Below are 16,132 nucleotides of genomic sequence, written 5' to 3'. Positions count from 1 at the left end.
GTGAACATGACAACTTGTGGCATACAGCAACTGACAGGTAACTTCTTAATCTGTTCTAGCAGATGTCGACACAAGACAGAGGCTTTCACCAGGGCAAAACAAGGGATCCAGTGCATACAAACTGGTGACACTTAAGGTGGTATACTGACACAACAGGAGTCCATGCTGACATAACAGCAATGATGACCCAATTTATGCCACAGGGTAAATAATCAATCTTTTTAAACATCATGACCCTTTTTTTGTTTTTTTTCTCTACTTTACATCTTGTACAACAGTACCATAAAAAAAAAAAAAAAAATCACATACCGTAAGTGCCATGAATTGTTGACAGAATTGTATCCACACACAGACATGCTGTTTACAGTATTTTTCTAAATATTTAAATAATGGATATAATTCTTACACTGTACTGATAGACAATGCTGAAGGACTAATAGGGAATACATGGTCAGCATTTTCTTGTATTCCCCATGGACAGGAATGCAGAATGTGGGAGGTAGTAGTGCTGCTATCTCTCAGCCCCCCTCCCCCCAGTCTCGTATGCCTATGCCTTCAATCTGATAATTACTGCTTGATGGAGACTCCAGTAAAAGGGGATGTAAGTGCTATACTTACAAGCACTTGTCTCAGTTCAAAAAATTACCTTCATATTCAATTAACCTTTTTTCCCAACAAATCCTTAAATATATTATTAATGTGCAAGATTACCAATGATATTGAAGAGCTGCACTTATATAATTACTGGATGGTCAATGACTAAAAATGAGCAAATAAACTGATTACTGAAAAGGTAATTATTGGATACTATTAATCAAGAAAATGGCACTAGCAACGAAGGGACAGTTATGACACTACAGAAGAGTAGTTACCTGTAGACCACACTACTGTAGTTGATGTACAGTATACGATGCTAGGGCATAATACACCAAACAGTTATGCACTGGCATAAAACTAATAATTCATTCATTCATCTAATCCAGTGTTGCCCCATGAGAAGCATAGGAGCCCAGGGCTAGACACGGTGGTCCTGACATTTAAGATGAGTGCCCAGCCTCACTCATCCCTGAGTGACATTACGTGACCATTAAACACCAACTACCCCTTGGATTATAAATCTGCACCGGCTCAATCTGACTGGAGCACCAGGCACCAGAATTTGGTTATATGGTTACCACCCAGCACTACAAATTGTTTCCTGGTGTACAGGAAACCACTTGGCTTGTCAATCAGAGTAGTCACCCATAGACAGAAGGAAAAGAATCTATCTATCTATCTATTGCCAGACGCCATAATCCCTTTAGGGGTGGCCATTTGACTCTGAGTTATTTGTTTTACAGGAAGGGGCACTAACCCTCCACCAACCCACTTGATGACACGTAGGGAGCACGTAATTGTTTGGTTATATGGTTACCACCCAGCGTTGTAAATGGTTTCTTGGCTTACAGGACACCATTAGGCTTGTCACTCAATGTAAAGCCACCTGTAAAGGAAAGAAAAGCAATAAGAAGTGACAGGAAAGATGGGAGAAACAGGAAGAGAGGAGGGCAGGCACAGAAAAAGAATGATAAAGGCTGAGGAAGAAGTAGGCAGCATTACATCAAGTGAGTGGATGATGGTCGCCACCACCTACCACTAAGGAAAAGAATGAAGGAAAGAAAGACTGAAGAGGAAGGACCTAACCTAACCTTATCCTAGATCAACCTAAATTAAACTAACCTTAATACATGAAATGGCTGATTTCACAATTTGCCCGTAACAAACATATGTATATCTATATATCAACCTATAGTTACCAATAGGTCGATAAGACACCCAGATATTTCCCCGACACATATATTTCACAAAATGTTGTTGATAAATGGCACAATACTTGAGATAACACATGGATACTTTCAGCCAGCAACTAAAAAGGGCACTTGGCACATGCACACTGAGCATGTCACTCTGTGCATACGACATAGGACTCAATACTCTTGGATGAGGATAAAGGGAAGTGTTCTACAAAAAATAAGTCCAAAGTGAGGAAGGCCAGCTTACCTGTGGTCCTGTATGTGTCGTGGACTCCTTAAGAATCCTAAAGGGTCCTGTACAGGTTCTAAGAGGTTGTGAAGATGTGCTATAGGGTCCTGCAGAAGTTCAATGAGGTTTTGAAAAAGTTCTAAGGGGTCCTATTGCTGTAGGAAGTCTTTTGGATGGCCTACGATGACAGGGGATATTCAGCAGCTAGTCCTGGCTCTCCAACAGCAAACCACATCCTGCAACACACAATCACATGAATATCTACTACCCCAAAATGCAATTACCATTTTTCATCAATGACTTGGCAAACTATGGTCTACCACAGATGACAAAAATGCGATCTGAAGAATGCTTCCTCCCCCTCAAAAGTTAAGATTTGCTGTTTTGACTTCAATTTGAACATGAAACCTACATTATTTGTGTGTAAGTGTAATTAATCTGGGTTAAAGAATAATTTGCATGGCTGGATCCAGCAATTTAAGAATGGCAGGAGGAGGGTAGGCGTGATTTGAGCAAAACTAGTATTGTACTAAATGTATTTACATAGTAACTATCAAAATTTGCTTTAATTTTACCTGTTTTCATCATAGGAATACAATAATATGCACAGGCAAATGCAAGTGCATTAAGTTAATTACAGTACTTCATGTATTTTGGTAATGATCAATTCTTTTATTAAGTTATTAGTTTGCCAAAAAAAACAATGGGGCACACACCCCCATGCCCATAAATCTATGCATATAATTTTTTTTTTTATACAATCCTCTTGCACAGTGAGTCACTAAAGGGAAAAAAATGCCTATATCAGATTATAGCTTCTGATTATCTTAAATCAAGTACAGCTGGTGTGGTTGTACTGTACGGTAGTAGGAACACTGGCTAACAACCCCCATGGCACTGAGGCACTATACAGTACAGTTTTTATCGAGGTGAAGATGCACTTGACAGGTTGACAATGCTTGGCTGAATACATGTTCGAAAAACATCACTGTATTTCAAATCATTATGGGTATATACTGTATTGTGAATGGAAACCTAGTAATTACCTGAAATACAAAGATGCTATTCAGACATGAAGCATTCAGGCCATCATCACCAACCTCTCAAGTGCAAATTTGCCTCGGGGGAAAAAAAAAAAAAAAAAAAAAAAAAAAAAAAGAGTATACCGGTAGTGTGCTGCACTTAAATAAATGTAAAGATCTCTTACAAGATCTCTCGCCAACAGCAACAACCTTAGTTACTAGTAAATCTTTGGACTGTCACTCCTACGACGAATAACAACACCTACTGGTAAGTAAAGCTGGTTTCACTGTAATTACACTTACCATAGAAAGATCTATACCTTTTACAACAATAAATATTTCAATTCAAAGATATGTGGTTGAGTAACCTGACAGTGTACTTGTCAAATATAATAATGTTTTTTCTCACATGTCAAATTAAATTTACAATCAGCAAATGCTAATGAACCAAAATAAATACGCTGCTATTCACCTAAAACACAATAAAGTCTAAAACTACTGGACCATCATTGAAGGATCATTCCAAACACGTGAAAACTGTTGACACTTGACAGTTGATGAACGGCCCATTGAATCCGACTTCACATGACAGACGTATTAATGCTGATGGATTCTCGAATGAATAAAAATCACATAATAACCCCAAAATATTATGTTATTTAATCAGGTAATTTAAAGCAGTCAAAACGAAAACCAAAATATATAGTAGCTGTCCAAGTTTTCTTCAATTTCACGGATAAACATGCTTTACGCCTACAAAATAGTTGAGGTGTACTAATATTCCAAAAGTTTACTATAAGACAACAAATAAATGTTAATATCAGCAATCTGGTAATATTGATCTAAAAGTGGCGTGCGTTTGGCAGCAAGTCGGTGTACGATAATTAAATTTTGATAATCGAACTATACTTATGGTGTACACTTTTCTCACTTATAATATAAAGGAACACAATAAGAATATCATTAGCATTCTATGTATAACTTTAAACATAAGGAAAATCAAGAAAGATTAATAAAAAAATACTAAAAAAAAAAAGTCGAGAACAACTACCTCATATTTGACATCAAACATTATTTAGCAAAGCATCGTACGAAAACACATAGTAAAATCGCTTACACACTGATTAGTTTTCACAGCAGCATGCCTAAGAAATATTTGGTAAGAATCTAAATCAAAACAAGTCATAAATGAGCCAGGGTGATGTTTACATGGAGGTCGTCTGCTGCCGCACCTGACAGATCTAATTCTATGGACACTTACAACATACAGGTAAAGTCAATAATTCAAGCCAGGTTTCAGGCACGTATATAAGATTGTCGTCAATTATGTGCCGTATGGGAATTTTGTCCTGACTAGTCATTGTCACTTAAAACCAACAAGAGTCAGAAATCCTCTTTTTCAGTGCAATTTATTATTTCCCCTATGAGTTATTTCATATTTTTTACCAGTATGTGTATGCGTTCATATGAATTTGATTAAACACTGTATTAAAAAGGTAAATGCAGTGGTAGGAGACCCTTTGTTAATTACCTTGGCAATACACTTGCGGATAAGTTAACTTGGTATAAAACAAATATCAAGAAGCAGTAGCTATACAGTAGTTATTATACACTGATATTGTGAATGAGCTAATCATCTGGTGATGTACATTATCTCTATCTGTTAAATAGTCAGTCCTACATACAATACTCCATTCATTAATAATTTATCCTCTTAATCCAGCCAGCCACAACTATCCTATGTTAGATTATTGTCCTATACCTCACAGTATCATATTTCAACGTCAGTTATCCAGACCAGCATAATTCAACTTGATCATTAACAAAGTGCAGCTCTGCAGTGACTGATTTATCACTAAACTCATACCATCTACAATACCATTTTTCTTGCTTTCTCACCCCATTGATAGGTGGAATACTTGGTCTGGATGATGAGACAATGATTTTATTTTTTCACCTCCAGAGAGCTCCTCCTCACTAGTGTTGGGCAATGGACTCCCCTCCCCCTCTGGACCCTGCTCCTCCCTCCCCCTCTCCTCCCCCAGACACCTATCCAAGCTCCCCCCCTTCCCTGACCTCATACCCGACCCTGCCGACCACCGAGCAAGAAGAAGAGACCAATATAAATACCAGCATCACCCAGGCCGACATTGCTCTCAAACTGGAGAATGCAGTGGCCGAGGAAAAGTTCATCCGAGACTGCCTTGCCATGGATGAATATGGTGACCTGGAGGATGAGCAAAAGACAGAGAGCGACAGGGAGAGCAATGACGAGAATTTAGGCGAGTCTCCCGGCCCCAGGAGGAGTCTGAGGAGGATGAAGAAAAATGGGAAGAGACCAAGAAAGAAATATGAAAGGATTCCAAGATTATCAAGAATTTATACTTGTGTTGACTGTCCTGAGAGCTTTTCACGTCTAAGTCAACTGCGCGCACACTCCAGAGTACACACAGAAGATCAGACTGAGGTGCGTACATGTGTGTGAAACTGTGCATGTGTATAATTTTATTATTCACTTATTGCAAAGCAGATATATTTGTACTGTAACTTAAAACATTAATCTATCTATCTGTCTATTGCCAGACGCCTCAATCCCGTTTGGGGTGGTCACAAACAAATCGCCTCCAAGTCACCCTGTCCCCCGCCATTTCACTGCCCTGCTCCCAACTCACACCCCCCTCTCTCATATACCTCTCCACCCCATCCCTCCATCTCATCCTCGGTCTCCCCCTCCCTCTTCCACCCTCCACCTTACTCATATACACTCTCTTCGTCAGTCTTTCACCCTCCATCCTCTCCACATGGCCAAACCACCTCAGTGTGTTCCTCACAACGCTTCCTATCACATCCACATCCACACCACAACGCTCCTTTATATCCTCATTCGTCAGCCTTTCTCTCCACATGACTCCACAGGCTCCTCTTAAATAACTCATTTCCACTGCTCTCACTCTTGACTTGTGTCCTTCCAACAATGTCCAAGCTTCACTTCCGTATGTTAGAGTTGGTATCACAATACTGTCATGTAGTAACTTTTTTACTTCCATGCTCACTTCCCTGTTTCTTATCACTGCTTTCAAGGAACCAGCAACCTTTCTTCCCTGCTGTACCCTTTCAAGCACTTCACCCTCCAAACCTCCATCCTTACTCATCACACTACCCAAATACTTAAACGTACTCACATTTTCCAATTCCTCACCATCCAACCTCGCTGTACATTCACTGACTTCACCTCTCTCAAAGACCATCACTTTACTCTTCCCTACATTCATTAATACATTCATTAATACATACATTAATGCAGGAATTAATTGTAGTATCTTTAATGTTATACAGATACTGTATTCAGTTTAAGCATCCAGTAAAATTGCCAAAGTATGGTATTTCCAACATCTCCCAGCCATTTAATTTTCAAACTCTAACACTGTGCCATCTAAAATACTAACCTTATTGACCTTGAGCCTCAGATTTTGATTAGCTTTTTAGCTTTAAAAAAAATAAAATAAAAAAAAAGTACTTGACAGACGCAGTTAGGATAATCAACCAAAGAATTTCATGGTATGATACCTTCTGAATAGTTCTTCCAAGGAATTCCTGGTAAATTTCAGTCCAAGTTGCTGTTGATAGTTTTACCTCATTCATGCTGTCTTTCCTTGTTTTCTGGATCCTAGCTCACTCTATTTTTAGGATGGAAAAAGAAAAGATGATGATGATATGATGATGATGATGATGAACAGTCACATTATATACCCACCCATCCATCCATTGCCAGACGCCATGTATCCCAAACGGGGTGGTCAAGGGCTTAGAGTTAATTGTTTTACAGGGAGGGGCACTAATCCTCCACCAACCCCACTTGACACGTAGGGAGTTATGCCAACAGCATCTGGTGTTCCCAGGCGATCACCCATCCAAGTACTAACCAGACCCAATGTTGCTTAACTTCGCTTATCGGACGGGAAGCGGTGTACATTATATACAAAACAGCTAATACTGTTACGGTATTCTCAGATATGTAGAAGTCACTTGAACTAATACAGTACATTACAGTAAATACAGTAGCTCATGATAAATGCTGAAAATAGCTGATTAAATGAGCTAGTGGGCTTGTAGTGAGCATGTTCTTTGTGTCCTGTAAATGCTGATGATGTTTCCTTGTTCCAGAAATATGAGTGTGACCTGTGTGAGGAAGTCTTTGACCGGCTGAAGCGTCTTATGTGCCACCGAAAGAGACACCACCGCACTAGCTTGGCATGCAAGATGTGTTCCAGTAAATTCACACACTATGCCAGCTATCGCATCCACATGAGGGTGCACAAGGGGGAGAAGCCTTATGTGTGTCAAGAGTGTGGCGCTGCATTTGTTCAGAGTGGCCACTTGAACATTCACAAGCGCACACACACAGGGGAGAAACCATACACATGTGACATCTGCAACAGTAACTTCAAGCAGATTTCACATCTCAAGACACATGTAAGAACCCACACACAGGTCAAGCCCTACCGGTGTGACCAGTGCGAGGCCTCCTTCACACAGAACAGCAGCTTGAAGAGGCACCGACGAAGCCACACAGGGGAAAAACCTTACAAGTGTGCCTTCTGTGACATGACGTTTGTGGTGAAGAGCAACATGCAGAGACACCTATATACTCACACGGGTGAAAAGCCCTATCAGTGTGATCTCTGCCCAGCGTCGTTTGGCCAGGCAATTGACCTGAAGCGTCACAAAATTAGCCATACTGGAATTAAACCCTTTAAGTGTGACCAGTGTGATGCAGCATTCAGTCGGAAGAACAACCTCAAGTGGCACCAGATGACACACAATGGCAACACTCCTTTTAGGTGCGAAGTATGTCAGGTTGGATTTTCCTCATCTGGGGATCTCAAGGTTCACAAGCGTATCCACGCACCCCCAAAGCCTTACCGCTGTGATTCCTGTCCAGCTTCCTTCCAGCAGTACCCCTCCCTCATGCGACACAAGATGATTCACACTGGGGAGAGACCCTTGAGGAAAAAACCAGAAAACAAGCCCGGATCATTCAAGGAAACAGGTGTAAAACCATATGCATGTGAGATATGCAATGCTACATTTTGTGAGAAGCGAAATCTCAAACGCCACATTATATCCCTCCATGAAGATGTCCGGAGGATAGTGGGCAACCAGCTGAACAATGCAGAGATCAAAGAAGAGGGAGTTATTGAGAAGTACATCAAATTACAACAACCAGTTCAGATCAAGAAGAAGCCCCAGGAACAAGTCACGTACACAATAAACTACGAAAACCCTGTCATTATCACACAGCCACAAGAACAACCACAGCCGATACAGCCAGAGCAGCAGCAGCAGCAACAGCAGCCTCCACAGCAGCAACAGGATATACCACAACAGAGCATCACCCTGCAACATGTCATAATTCAGCAGCCAATTAGCACAACTGAGGAAGTACTGGCCAGTGCACCCCAGACCATCACAACACAGATTCCTCAGTTAATGCTGGCACAGGGGCCCGGACAGCCACCCAAACCAGCCCGACCTGCCAACAACTGCCAAAACCACCATGCGCATGTTTTGACATTTATCGAGGGTAGCTGTAACCAGTGGCAAACATGGTGCTTCTGCGACCCACCAAACATACCTACTGAACAGCCTGGTCAGCAGATAATCACAACCATACCAGCCAGTGCCATTATCGCAGCTCCAGCCTCCCCAGTAATCTCCGCTGAAGGCTCTCCAGTTACTGTCACGACCCTAGCTCCAGCACCTGTCACTTCCCCTACCCCTGCACCAGCTCCCTGCCCAACCCTAGAGCAGCAACCAGTGGAGGGGCAACTGATTCCGGCCCAGATTCAGGTACAAATTCCCGTCAATGGAACTCAAACAGCCGTAGTGAGGGAGGAGGTGCTGCGAGGCTGGTTAGGGGGCTGGAGCAAGTGTTGAAGGTAACTAGGAAGCTAAATGTAACTTAATATTACTAAAATGAATGCATGTTAAATTGTGTGTTGTGCTGGTAACTAGGTAACTAAATCTAAATGGATATCACAAAGATGAATGGACAGTATATGAAGTGGTGTGTGCTGAGAGTTGCTGCATTTTTGAGTGAAGTGTTTTTAAGTGTGAGTGCTTAAACCAATTAAATATGTCCATGCAGTTACAAAAAAAAAAAAAAAACTTGCATTTCAGACTGCCCTTGGAGAAAAAAAATAATTACGGTAATTATAGTTATCTGAGGAATGTTCAAAAGGTTACAAACACATGATCTTGTTACTGCTGATGCTGATTGTTAACCAAGAACCATTAGTGAATAATCTGTGAAAGAAGATTTACAGTATCAGTCTATCCGTTATCATGTCATTCACAGTTTCATGGTTGAAACGCAAACTTGTCAATGGTATTACAGACAATCTTATAAAAGATTTACGGTAAAGGTTATCTTATGATTTAAAAAGACCTAGGTAAACTTTGTTGATTATATAAGCATAATTAATATATACAGTATATATATATATATAAAGTTGAGTTTTACTATTCTAATGCCTGACAGATAGGTGAATATTGGCAAGCTGCAGTAATAGTGTGCAGTCATAATTATACTTTTTTTTTCTTTTTAAGCTCTAAATCACTTAAATCAAAGTTTATATGACAACATACACTATAGTTACATCTCTCTGCACCAATATGGTAGGTATAAATTACGAGAGAAACAAAAGGCTAAGAGGCGCACCACTAAGGTGTAATTCAGACCTCTTGCTAAAGGTAACTTATGTACTCCCATTTATTTTACTGAGAGATTATAGTGCATCTAAGGTTATTGGAGTCTAAGTCTGAAATGTGAAAAACAGGAAATGAGAACAGTGAATTATTCTGGATGGTGTTTAAGGCAGCCTGGTTCAGGAAGATTTTACTATAGTGTAATGTTATCCCAATCAGTGGAAACAAATGATGGTGCCAAAGGTGTATGAATTAAGAGGCTATACATTTTGTCATTACCTCACTAAGTGTATGGGTCTTGTGCCATAATCAGATATGCCAAATATATCATACAGTAATACGATATAAAATGATGGCTGATGAAGCAAAAATATTGTTGGCTAATAATATATAGTAACTGATATGCTATACAGGAGCTTTTGATTTTTTATAATTAATGTGCTGTATATGTTTAAGGTTTTATATCCATAGGTAGTTATGTAAAAATAAAAAATAAAATAAAAAATATCAAGCTTGCACAGTGAATGTAAAGATGCTTGTATGAATGTTAATGATGTGAAGCAGCTGTAAAACTGATATGCTTTACCTTACAGATATCTTTAGGACTGTGTTATGACTTCACAGTCCTTTAAACTGTTATTCCATGGTATCCTTTGGTAATCTCATTCCTGTGTTCTAGATGTATTCTTTTTTACCTTGTCTTTCATTTGTTGCACTGTAATAATCTTGCGTGTTATCAGTTGTTAAATAGAGAAATATGGTAGACATTCCAAAATTTGAATTACTGTATTGAGTTATTGGAGGTGTTGTGTTTTTGTGGTTGCAGATTTTATGGAGATACTGTACTGTTGAATTCCATTTTTAGCAAGAGTGTTTGTTGGAAAGATCATTTAAGATTTGACAACAAGGTTTTATAATTTTACTTCATGAACATGCAGACGAAACCTCATAGACCTCTTTTTTACAGTGGGCTTCACAGTGTCATGGGAATAATGAAAACTTCATTATTTTCTAGTACCCTGTCACTACTGCAGCCAGTGAAAACATTATGTATTGTGTTCATCAAAGCAGACAGAATCCTTATATTTTCTAATTAGATGAAAACTAAGACAAGATCCAAACTGCCACTATTGTGTGACACTGTAAACATGGCACTGTTAGTAGTGTTCTGTAAAAATGGAATTTACTTGTATTATTGGGTAATGTAGTGTAGTTTCCTTTCATGTTGTTATTATGTAGTAGTTTAGAATTAGTAAACTGGCCAATGTAAAATGTTATGAAATACTCGGTATGTGAAAAAGTTCACCAAACTGGCAATGAAAGGTGTTGCTTTATAAGTTTAGATCCTTTGGTGAAATCTGATATGTGCTTGTATTTGTGATTTTAAAAATCCTGCTGCCATTAATAGGTTAATACAGTACTGTACTAAGCCAAATGTGTTAATTCTGGGGCAACTGCTCATAATATACGTCCAGGTGCTGTGTAAGACACTGTAAGAATCCCATTCAGGACTTTGGGGGGATGTACTCATTTAACCTCTTCAGTCTGATTTTTTTTTTTTCCCATGGTTTTGGAGAGGGATGCCTACATGTGGTGGCACCAATATAACCAGTCTGGTTATACAAACGTCCCTAAACTCATCCATATTCCCCAGAAGGAGGATGGTGGACTGCAGGAAAAGGACATTAAGTTCACAGTCCACTGGGATTATGTTCACATAAGGCTGAGGCCACAACAACAGTTCATGTTACCTTCAGACAGTCTCATTTCACTAAGAGACTTTGCAGACTGCAGGGGTTAGATATAGCTTTTAGCAACGTCTTTACGAGACATCTTTCCCAAGTTGCATTAAATTTATCTGAAGGCAGCAACAATAAACTAAAGTAATGCATTATCATATTGAAGGGGTTAGTACTGTTGTGTTCATGGTTTTTGAAATTAAAAGATTTTAGCATTTCTCTAGTCATAGTATGTAGTTGAAATTTGTTTGAGCTTAATTTATCTTGAACTTAAAATGAATATTGCTTATTACTGTTAATCATAGTACCTGTTATTCTTCCTTTTACTGTTTATCTTCTTTGGTATATCAAACAATTGTCGCATAAAGAAAGTTATCCTATTATATTTTCTGTATACTGTTTGTTAGCTACCCATTCCATTTGTATTTCTTTACATTTAGCCCATCAAATCAAGTATTCATTTTGTATTCCAAGTATTTCCATCTAGTAATAATTTTTAATTGCTACTGCACATTATTAATTCCCTCTTCACCCTCCAACACCCCTGCAATGCTAGAAGTGAGATGTATGTTATGTTTGTTGTTGTTGTGGATGTTCTTCATATTTGAGGATTGTGTATAGTTTTAGAAAAGTTTTTGAAAATAGAAATCCTTATCAATAATCCCCCTTTTTCATTTGAACCGTGAGTAGTTCTGTGTAATCATATGCATCTTTAAGTACATTTTCATCTTCCATTAATGAAGACAAATTTGAACATGTCTGTAAGGGAGGACCCTCACCTTATATCTTCATTCAATCCCATGCTTCCATGAAATCTGCATTATGAACCCCTAATTTTCTACACCTACCACACCACAATTTTGAATGCTGATGGAATCTGTACATCCTTGGTTATATTTAGTTTCTTTAATACTAAGAATCCTTGTGACATCCCTGTTAGCTTGTTCTTGTTGCTACCAGGTGATTTTATTGAATTTTGTAATGGCTTCTTATACTGAAAGGAGTTCATTAATGCAATATCTAACCCCTCCAGTTCAAAAAGTCTGTTCCAAGCAGTATAAAATCATCAGGAAGTGGCAAGAATAAACTGAACAAGACATCCCCATACTCACAGGGTTAATTAGTTTGTGCTGTTCTCATTTAACACCACTATACTGCACATTCAGTTGCCTTTTGAAGATTATTTTACATTCCTACTTGCTTCTTGGACTCATTCCTGTAAATAATTATTTCTTGAGGTTAGACTTCATGATCCATACCAAAGATACACAACTGCTGCCCTCCCAAGTACCTTCCTGCCTCATGTCTACTGTTAGTACTTCAGAAAATATATTTAGCACGGTGAAGTTAAATACCAAATGGATGCATCCCTCACTGAAATTTTAAAGAAGTGACATCATTAAACCAAGGTGAATAATGGGTGAAAATAAAATTCACTGCTGAAAGTTTTGAAAAGCTGTGATTCTTGTTCACCTGCAAGCACAACAGTTTTATAATTCCTTTTTTTTTTTATCCACAATTTTTTTTTTTCCTTAACTTATCTTTTATAAGTTTCAAATCATCCTGCCGCAAAAAATGTTTGTACTGTACGTACCTTAAATGCTTTTAGCAACCTGTAGACATGTATATATAAGTAGATGCTTTCTTCCAGTTATGCTTAGTCTTGCTTTTGCTGTCACTATCACAGTACTTTGCACTAATGAGAGGCCACACGCTGAGTACTACGAGCTGGCAAGATATTATAATACTAGCACTATAAAACTGTGTAGTACAACAAGTTTAAATCAGGTTTATTCCTCATCCTGTATTTCTTGAGCCTTGTCTTGTATTATTTGATTGGCTGCACCTAAAACCTACAGTTCTGTGCTCTGTGATGGGAGAACTCTTGACAGTTTCAAGTCTTCTTGTTATACCTAAGAAGTGGTTGTATGCTGCTGCTCTTTTCCAGCAACATGAGATGTCAGGTATATGATAGCAGGGCATGCTTATGTTTCATGGATACACAGTATGAACAGTATAGTGAAAATTAATGCAGCACCCCCTTCCCACCATGCATATATTGTCCCTACATACTATATTTTGCACAAGAGAAAACTTTGCTGTTACATGTCTAAATTACAGTACAGTATCTAGTCAGATGTACAACCACCCATAAAATTAGATGTGTACTGTTACTCTTCATGACATTACACGACAGCATCAGTTTGGCTACTTCTCGACTACCTCTGTTATCAGACTCAAAACAGTACTCTCTACAACTGTATACTAGTACTTAATGTAACCTACATGAATAAGGATGTCCTGCAATTCAACTACTGTAGTGCTTCCTCAGTTTAGTTGTAAAAATTCAATGTTACAAGGGTAAAACATTTAGAGAGCTGTTATAGGTAGATGAATTTTGTTATTTAGTATGTACTGATAAACTTGGATAATTTCAACTGGAGTCAATACAAACTGTCCTGTTTTCTGCTCTACTGCTAGTTATGCTTTGCTGTACAGCTGCTTGAGATTGCTTCAGGGCCACAGGTTACAAAATGCATTCTTTTCTCTCCTTGGGACTGGCATATAAAAAAATCTTTCGATCACAAATTATGACGTATAATTTTGAATAAGTGTTGTTCCTGAAATTATTCTGTTGGACATGGCTGCGATGAATAAAACGTTTGTAAGCTGCACTGTTTTCCTTCTGTTGATGTTTTGGCTGGATGGCATATGTAAACCAAGTTCCAAGCTTTCTAGAGTATGTTTTCTGACCTCTGGCTAGCTTGTTTGTACCCTTTATTAACTGCTTTGTACATACTGTATACCGTTTGGTAAATTAGCCACGGGATATTTTCTGTATATCAAACTGTTTATCAAATGTTGCCGTTTCATGTGGTTGTACAACCTTCGGGTAATGTACAGAGAGAAGTTAACAGCCTAATTTTGTACAAGTTAAAGGCAGGTGTAGAGGGAGAATAAAAGGGGACTGAGATGGAAGATTATTTAATGCTGAAAAGAAAAGATGAGAGTAGATATATACATGACAGTAGCTAACATGCGTTCAGCAAGAGGAAAAAGAAGAGGAACAGGTGTTGCAGTACTGAAGACGATGAAAAAATGCAATATCATAATATATAAAGATAATGGGAATTTTATTAAGTTGATTAGAAATTGACATAGTATTGTTCTGTGAATGGGATGGAAAACATCCCTGGTTAGAACTGTGAAAAAAATTTATAAAAAATGCAATAATAAGGGGGGGAGGGGGGTAAGGAAAATTACAAGGAAAACTCGCACAAAATCAGGCATGTTAACTGTCCCTGTGTAAAATATGCCTCCGCACTGTGATATTTTTAACTATGTGTGTGGCAATGTGCTTTACTACTTGTGTTGCATAAATGTATTGTTCTAAGAAAGCAGACGTGTGTGTTTTGCTGCGTGTACGAAATATAGGGCTAAGATAAAAGAAAGGTTCGGTGTTGTGCAAAACCCTTTATGGAGTGTATTGTTGGTTCAGTTTTTAGTATCATAAGTATGTGAAAGGTACAAGCCGGGGTCTTGGCATCATCCGAATCATTAATGTTGCAGTTTAGTACAGTAATGCAGTGTAGTGTTTTATGTGACAAGATAAGCGGGTTTATGTGTTGTAACAAAAACTCGGAAATTACTGGCAGAAAATCCCTGATGTAAGCACAGATATAAGGTATTCAGTGATTAGCAGGGAGAAGATGAAGTGTTCCATGATGGGTGGTGAGGGAGTCAGTGTCCATTGTATCATAGCTTTATAGATTTCTAAGATGACTATGAAATACCAGTGTTTAAGTCTGAGGTCATGGTATGTACATTCATGGCAAAAATATAAAATAAACAAAAATGAAGCACTGGATGATGGAGATTTTGTGTTCCTTACAACCATTAAGAATGTGTGGTTGTCATAAGTTGCTGTTGTTGATCATAAGTGCAAATACAATACTGGAATGAAGAAATCCTCATCATTATAATCATCCTGACCCTTTTCCCACTTAAGGACATGATGTGGGAAAAAAAAAAAAAATAAATAAATAAAAAAAGGACTATCAGCAGCCTCCCCCCCTTCAAAAAGAATAGGAAAGGCCAAACAATTGTTCACACATCATTCAAATCCCCTAAATCCTGGCTCCACCTCACAAGTCTAACCTTTTTATTTTTCATTTTTGACAAACTGGTGAAGAGGAAAAAGGAGGAGGTAAATGATAATCTAGGATGAAAAATGAATGCAAATTACTCTGAAATAGGAAGTTATTCCAGAAAGAGGTGCAGAAATGTAGAAGAGACAGCAGAAAGAAATGTGAAAGTGTGAAGGATGTATGTGGTAGAATATTAACCCATGGGGATGAAGGACGGACCAGATGGAAAGACTATTTTGAAAGCCTGATGAATGGTAACAGAGAGAGCAGAGCCACTGAAAACATGATTGGTTTGGGGGCTGTGCAGAGAAGGAATGCAGTGCCAGGAAATGTGATACTCGCACAGGTGAAGAATGCTGTGAAGCAAATGAAAAATGGGAAAGCAGCTGGGGTTGATAAGGTGTATGCAGAGATGATTAAGTGTACTGGACAGAGAGGAATGAAGTGCTTGTTGGAGATATGTAAGAAGGCATGGATAAGTGAAACTGTGCCA

At 38.5% G+C, this 16,132-nt stretch overlaps 1 protein-coding gene across 1 annotated transcript; it reads left to right on the top strand.

Moving 5' to 3' along the window:
- The first annotated feature begins 6 nt into the window (after positions 1–6).
- LOC145416746 (uncharacterized) lies at positions 7–8,981 on the top strand. Its single transcript, XM_080285671.1, has 3 exons — positions 7–37; positions 5,090–5,511; positions 7,209–8,981. The coding sequence occupies exons 1-3, from the start codon at positions 7–9 to the stop codon at positions 8,979–8,981; spliced, it is 2,226 nt and encodes a 741-aa protein (XP_080141797.1).
- The last annotated feature ends 7,151 nt before the right edge of the window (positions 8,982–16,132 follow it).

This window comes from Coenobita brevimanus, chromosome 107, assembly GCF_032717465.1.
Source record: "Coenobita brevimanus isolate Jiangsu-jjx chromosome 107, ASM3271746v2, whole genome shotgun sequence".
Taxonomy (NCBI): Eukaryota; Metazoa; Arthropoda; class Malacostraca; order Decapoda; family Coenobitidae; genus Coenobita; species Coenobita brevimanus.
This window is presented reverse-complemented; position numbering and strand designations above follow the sequence as displayed.

What these genes read in the sequence shown, in the direction of transcription:
- LOC145416746 (XM_080285671.1), top strand. Translation starts at nt 7, where the DNA reads ATGACAACTTGTGGCATACAGCAACTGACAG. An exon ending in TGGCATACAGCAACTGACAG is followed by an intron (nt 38 to 5,089) that starts GTAACTTCTTAA and finishes CTCCTCCCCCAG; the next exon opens with ACACCTATCCAAGCTCCCCC. An exon ending in ACACAGAAGATCAGACTGAG is followed by an intron (nt 5,512 to 7,208) that starts GTGCGTACATGT and finishes TCCTTGTTCCAG; the next exon opens with AAATATGAGTGTGACCTGTG.